The following is a 7060-nucleotide window of genomic DNA, read 5'->3' on the forward strand; positions in this document are numbered from 1 at the left end:
AAAAAAAAAAAAAAAAAAAAAAAAAAAAAAAAAAAAAAAAAAAAAAAAAAAAAAAAAAAAAAACACCTCAAGAAGGGCCCAAGTAACCAAGGGACTCAGGAAAATAAAACCTAAAGCATAATAACAAAAGTTTTTACAACCAAGGACTGAAAAAGAGGCATAAAATTTAACAAGGGACCACACCTCACCCACAGTTCTCTCAAACCCTCTAAAAATCATATTGTTTCTTTACCTTCAAAGACCAAAAAGATAGCACAAAGACAAACAAACCATAGCAGGCCGCACTTTTCACGAGAGGGAGGATGAGAAAGAAACTCCCCCAACATGGAATTGAGCTCCTTGGCCTGGCCAAACTGACAAAAGTTTCAATCTCCTTATCCCTCTCACTAACTCCCCCTATCTTTCTCCAAAGACCCAATGAAGTTCTTACTTTTTCTGCGATTAGCCATTTTATGGATAAACACAAAGTTACAAGTCCCATCCTTGATCCATCTCATTTTTTGGGACTGTAACTCTGTTTTAGAATGGCGACTAGCAGACGAAGAAAGTACTTCATTGGATCTTTGGAGAACTAAGGGGGAGTTGGTTAAGGGGGATAAGGAGATTGAAGAGTAAATTTTATCTTCTTCTCTAACCTCTATGCCTTGGAGGTGAATACCAAACCCACCATTGAGGGGCCTCAATTGGTGCCCCATCTCTGTGGGTAAGAAGGCTGACTTGGAAAGATCCTTGCCCTGACCCCAACCGGGAAAGATCCCCCTTTGTCATTTTCATTTTTAAATTAATTAAAATGATATATACTTTTATGCATGTTAAAGTTAGTATTTATTATTGTTTCATTTACTTAAATAATTAATTTAAATTATATTTAACATTTTTTATTATTATAAAATTAATTATTTTAAATAAATATAATATATTATATATATTTTTAAAACTAAAAAATAGATTGGGGACGAGGACACGGTGGGCATCGCCTCCCCATCCCAGCCCTGACCCCAACCGGGGACCATAATTAAATGCCCGGTTTGACCCCTGTACCCAGTCAAACCAGAGATTCCCCATCCCGATCGGGTTGGAGACTTGCATGACCAGACCCCATGGGGAATTTGGCATCCCTAAATAGAGGAAATGAAATAAAACTTCAAAATTCTTCTCTAGAAAAAAAGAAAAAGAAAAAGAATAAAAGGACACATACCCGTTCCTCCTCTGAGGTATATTGAGGCTTTGGATGGCCCTTCTCTTTTTTGCTGATGCACAGCCTTTAAATGGGAGTAGGCTTCTATTGTCCTTTCTATACCCTCCTGTGAAGAACTATTGCATTTTAAGCCTCAATCATGGACGTACAGAGCATCACATGGCTATGTAAGCATGTTTAAATATTGTGAATGGCTGACTTAACAAATAGCAAGCTAAGACGAGTATATTAATACCCCATACTCATATTAATTGGTAATGGTAATAAGCATGGATGTTCATATACTGCAGACACACTCGTGCGAGGTATAATTATTGCATTGCAAGCAGTGAGTATGACTGTTCACACATCACATATCTTTGTAAACATGTTTAAAGTTGATGTAAAAAAATGTAAATATAGTGAATTGCTGATAGATCAGATACCAAGGTAAGACTAGTGCAGTAACACTCTACATTCAAATTAACTGACAGTGTTGGTGTAATCATGGACATTCATGTCCTCTGTAGATCCAGTGTGAAGAATAACCATTGCATTTTAAGCATAAATCATGATCATTCACAGCATCGCATGGCTATGTAAGCATGTTTGAATATAGTGAATTTCTGAATAATCAGCAAGAGGCAAAGTCTACTATACCCCATATTCAAATTTGTTGACAGTGATGGTAGTCACTATTTTCAGGAACATATCAGAAATTATGTCAAGGAGTTTTTTTTTACTCCTTAACCATGCACTCACGGAAGCTTTGCACCATGGAGAAAAGTAAAAATACATCGAAAACCTATTAATCCTCTCTTCAGAAGTCCACAAGAAGACACCCCCACTTTAAGTTACTTCAAGAGGTCCTTAATTACAAGAATTAGACAATTCACTGCAGCAAGAACATTCGTATTTGGACAAGAAAACTAAAATTGACATAATTAAAATGTCCCAAAAGATCATCAGACCCAGTGAAACTGATCCAGTGGGAGGAAATATAAACACATTTCCACTTTAAGTTTAACTTGGACAAGTCATCGCTCTTCCCTTTTTTAATAATCAATAAGCTCCCATAAAAGAAATATGAAAGTTCAAATAAGCTAGACCTAGTTCATCAGATTATGGAATTGTCAGATCTTGAGTTTCAGTAGAGCAAAATACACATGGTTTTCTTTAGTTCCTACAGAAACATCATCAAAGGAAGGCATTTAAAGAGTATAGTAGAGAGTTAAAAAAATAGCGTTAACATGCACAAGAAAAAAGTATATGCAACAAATAAAACATAGAAGAACCTGAAGTGAAACAATGGGGGTATAGAAAAGTCGATCCTTGGCCTTTGAGGAGTTAAAAGTTCTACAACAAGAGAGGAGTCTTATACGGGAAGGTGTAAACTGTGGAACAGGCATTCCATAAGGACCTAAAAGCGTATAAATCCAGTTCACCATATGGGCAATCGGCATCACTAGGTAGGCAGGGATTTTTATTCTTGGCCTGCAACTCAGAGAATGCAAGATGTCAATACAGCATATCTTAGCTTTACCAAGACGAGGATAAAGATGGCTGGAAAACCAAATGATCAGAGGGGCTAAAATTTAAATTACAATAAAGAATACCTTTCATAGCCAAGGCCATCCAGTATAAGTGAGACAAACTCCCAAAACTTTATGGGTTCCATGTTGGTTATGAAATAAGCCTACAAAAGACCTTCAAGTTTAGTCTAAGGCTCTGTTTAAAATTGATTTTGCAGGTCTTGAAAGTGATTATGGAGAAATTCTAATTGTGTTTAGTGTTCGGTAAAATTGATTATAAATTAATTTAAGACTATAGCTCCCTTTGAGATTGATTCTTCCGGCCTTAAATGTGACTATGGGGGTATTTAACTGTTTCGAGTGTTTGATAAAACTGATTATAAATTAATTTAAATAGAATCACTCTTTCAATTACGTTGACCAGGTCAACTATTGCTTTTGAGATTGACTCCCTAAAAGTTCTTATAACTTCTAACCAACTTCTAGAAGTTTCTCTTTTATTTTACTATTTTACATTTAAGTTCGAAATTAACCGAACCCTAATGTTCAACTTTACTAGCAACAAATTTGACAACAATTAAGCTTCCTTGAGAGTCCTGAGTTTAATCCATTAAATTGCTTTTTTATTAATTGATCTGCAGTAAATACTTTAACATCACAATTTCTCCTATGCTCAAGGACAAGTACTGAATACATATGTCAAAGATGTTAATTTGCTGCTAGACTGGTGCTATATGCACAATGAAAATTATTATAATGAGAGTATCAAAGACAAGAGATAAGCATACCATTAATATTCCAATGTTTTATAACCAAGAACTAAATGTGACGAAACTATGATTTTTGTTTTATCATCCATTACATTTAAAAAAAAAGAAAAAAAAAAGAAACAAGAACCCAACTTCTATAAATTCTTTGTCCAGTAGGAAAAATTATATATGTCATGCAATACTACAATTCGATTATTCATTAGACAGAGAAGACCAGGATAACTGAATATAATTAAGTCGTTCCATACACTGACAGAGGTACCTGCCCTGCAGCTTTTTCTGCAATCATTCCTCCTGAAGCTAGAGCTCGCTCAGCACACACATGAGCATGTCCCACATTTTCAACATAAGTAAAGTCATAGGTGTTGTTGCCCTTACCAATAATGAACTGTAAATTTTAAAACACATGACAATTACAATGAAGGCCATGACTTTTTTTTATTTTTTTTTTTTTATGAAATGTAATTGCATAGGGCGATAGAAAGAAAACCGTATAGACTTCCCATACATATTTTGTAGGCCTGTTTTTTATTTTCTTCGTTCTCTTTGGAACTTGTATCCTTTAACACTTATCTTCCTTTTCATTTATTGATAAAAGTTGTTTCTTGTTCAAAATAATAATAATAACATATATATGTATTTGTACATAGGATTTTGAGAAGAGAGGAACAGCAAATCAAATTCATCCTATAATCTTGAAGAGGGGATTAGATCAAATGCTATTATAAATTAGGCTATAAGACAAATGAAAATAAAAATAATTTCAATTAATCCCTGTGTAATACATGGTAATATTGCAGCTCAAAAGGATGCCATTTACTCCGAGCTTCATTTTTTGGATGGCATGGAGAACAGGTGGTTGGTCTTTCTATTGAGCAGCTTGGGTGTGTACCAAAGAGAATGCAGAAAGTGTCATTTGAAAGGGAAGAAGGTGGACACTATGTGAAGGCAAAGATGCAATAACAAGATGAACATTTAAAACAGTGTTGAAGATTCTGTTTTCTGATTCCACCTTCAAGTTAAAAAGCAAAAGAAGAAGAGTTTCATTTACCAAGAGATTTCTTATGACCAATTATTTGGATGTGGAAGGGAGACCATTAACCTGTATCAAAAGTTTTCAAGTTTTTTGGGATAGTTTTTAAATTCTACCGGGGGGTTCCTTTCCAGTAGGCAGTCATAGCTTCCTCTCCGGTATGGAGTGACAAAAAAAATTATTATCCAACAACGCTCCAAGGACTTCAAATGTCATCCAGGTTGATTTTATCAAGGTGTTCTACGACTTTCCAGATGAAGTTGTAAACTCTAGGATAAGAGAGAGCAACATCAATCTAAAATCTCAAATCAGTCTAATCTTAGATGGTAGCAGGAGGTATAAAACTAAAACGAAAGAATAGTCTTTTTTATAGCTAAAACAATAACAGATTTACATCATTTAATTAAGGCTTATTAGTTATTGGCCTCTATAAAGAGGAAAGACAAATGGTTGGTTCCATTATTCTTGCTAACTAGCTAATTGATGACTGCAAAACGACCATGAAAAGGCTAGTGCTTGAACTTGAAATTGAAAAGGTATGCGACAAAGTACATTGGTCATTTTGAGATATCATTCTGTTAAGGGCTTCAATGGGAAATGGAGATCTTGGATTTTGATTGCTTGTCCACTGCCAACTTCAGGATTAAAATTAGGGGCAAGCTGAAAGCCTTATAAAAACATAAATATAATATTTTGGTATCTAAACAAGAGCCTGATGACAGAAGTAGCTCCAAGACTCCAAGTTCCAAATTATACGTCAGAAAATTTTTGACAAAGTGAAAAAAAACTAAAATGGAACTTAAATAGAATCTCTAGAAGATTGAGAGATTGGTCAGGAAGTCAGGAAGCGGATAGGATTAGCGCCTCTTTGTGAGTGTCACTAGGTCCTTTCGTCATTGGGAGCTTGCTCTTATTCTTTGGGATTTGAGTTCTTTTCTGTAATTAGAGCCCGACTCGCCTCAATATTCTGTTGGGGATGGTTTTTTATACTTTGTATATTCTTTCATGTCTTTGGATGGAAATGTGTTTCTTACCAAAACAAAACAAAAAAAAAACTAACAAAAATAATGAACATGCTTACCTTGGATTTCCCTGCCCTCGCATTAGCAACTAGGGATGGAACCAGTAACCTATCACCAGGGCCAAAGATGCCACTGGGCCTTAGGCTGCATGTTAGAAGTCCATTTAAGCCGTTTGCCTTGAGGATCAAAGCTTCCCCCTCAGCTTTAGTCGCAGAGTAGAAATCATTGTGCTGAAACAGTGGACAAACGTTGTCCAAGCAGTACGGTCAATGAAAATTTGCAACAAGCAACGAAAATCACTGAACAGAAAGTCCAATTATTGATGAAATGAGCAGAAACGTCAGTGGAGTTAGTACCTTCGATGCGTAAGGCAGTGTCTCATCTGCATTAACAAGTCCATTTATCCCATCAAACACTACGCTGGCCGAACTAGTATATATTAGCCGCTTTACATTTTTCTCGACACAAGCATCAATTACATTCCTGGCTCCTGAAAAGCAAAGTAAACAATAACAATAATCAGCACATCAAAGAAGAATTGCTAAACCAAATAGTTCGTACCTTCAACGTTGACCGAATAATGAAGTTTGTAATTGTTAATGGATGAATTCGGAGCAGCCATATGGAAGACAACCTCCACTCCTTCAAACGCTGCAACATTCAAATTGACATTACAACCACATTTCACGAATAAAACAGAAATCAATAGCGTTGACAGAAAGGTTCAAGAAAAAAAATCACAACCTTTGAGCAATTGAGCTTTATCACGAAGATCGGCTGAAACATATTGAGCACGACCAGAACGCAATGCCTCTCCGAGAATCCCTTTCTCCTCGCTTGCTTCCAATTCAATGGAGGAGCCTAAATCAACGATTCGAACGGAAAACATCTTGGAACTGATCAGCATCTCAACGAGATGTCGTGCAGCGAAACCTCTCCCTCCAGTAACAACGCACCATTTCTCCTCGCTCCCCATACTCATCTGTTCGCTTGCTGCAAACAAAGTGAGAGTAAGAAATTTTACCAAAATTTCAGCAATGTGGAGTGAGTAAGCTATGCAACAGGTAAGTTAAGCATCCAGACTGAATAATCACGCCGTCGAAGTAGATGACCTAGGACGGATGGGATCTGAAGCAGAGAGGAGAGCACATGCGCATACACAAATGTCCAGTAGGCAGAGAGGGAAGGTAATCAAGCTTTGGAATAAAGAATTGTTCTGGCGGATGATGCCGCCAGCGTCGTCGTGCGAATCAATCTTCACCGGAGATCCACCATTGGATTCATTTTAAGGGCCGACCAAAGCTTGAACAGATATCGGCCCAATTTGAGCCCATTGCAGTGACTTTCACAAAGCTTTCTCAAGCTAACCACTATTGGTCAGAGTCACAAACCCAAACAACCCGAACACCATGGACAAAAAGTTCACGACTCAATCCAACTCAAATTAAATTGTTTTGAGTTGTCGGGTTGTTCTTTCTTTTATTACTTAAATAAATCATACTTATCCACCGTAGATGTTACATTAA

General features: G+C 36.4%; 1 protein-coding gene across 4 annotated transcripts in view; it reads right to left on the reverse strand.

Moving 5' to 3' along the window:
- Window positions 1–6802, reverse strand: part of LOC111450770 (3beta-hydroxysteroid-dehydrogenase/decarboxylase-like) — an 11348-nt gene extending 4546 nt beyond the window's left edge. The window contains exons 1-9 of one of the 4 annotated variants that reach the window (XM_023091057.1): window positions 6647–6802; window positions 6279–6516; window positions 6096–6185; window positions 5891–6024; window positions 5594–5764; window positions 3742–3867; window positions 2794–2873; window positions 2473–2671; window positions 1199–1304 (exon numbers count right to left, since the gene is read on the reverse strand). In XM_023091057.1, coding sequence (XP_022946825.1) covers window positions 1199–1304; window positions 2473–2671; window positions 2794–2873; window positions 3742–3867; window positions 5594–5764; window positions 5891–6024; window positions 6096–6185; window positions 6279–6516 — 1144 coding nt within the window. In that variant the 5' untranslated portion in view covers window positions 6647–6802. Of the gene's footprint in view, window positions 1–1198; window positions 1305–2472; window positions 2672–2793; window positions 2874–3741; window positions 3868–5593; window positions 5765–5890; window positions 6025–6095; window positions 6186–6278; window positions 6528–6617 lie in introns of all 4 variants that reach the window. The other 3 variants (XM_023091054.1, XM_023091053.1, XM_023091056.1) reach the window with 3 other exon arrangements.
- Window positions 6803–7060: the final 258 nt, after the last annotated feature.

This window comes from Cucurbita moschata, unplaced genomic scaffold (assembly GCF_002738365.1).
Source record: "Cucurbita moschata cultivar Rifu unplaced genomic scaffold, Cmos_1.0 Cmo_Scf00012, whole genome shotgun sequence".
In the NCBI taxonomy this organism is placed as follows: domain Eukaryota; kingdom Viridiplantae; phylum Streptophyta; class Magnoliopsida; order Cucurbitales; family Cucurbitaceae; genus Cucurbita; species Cucurbita moschata.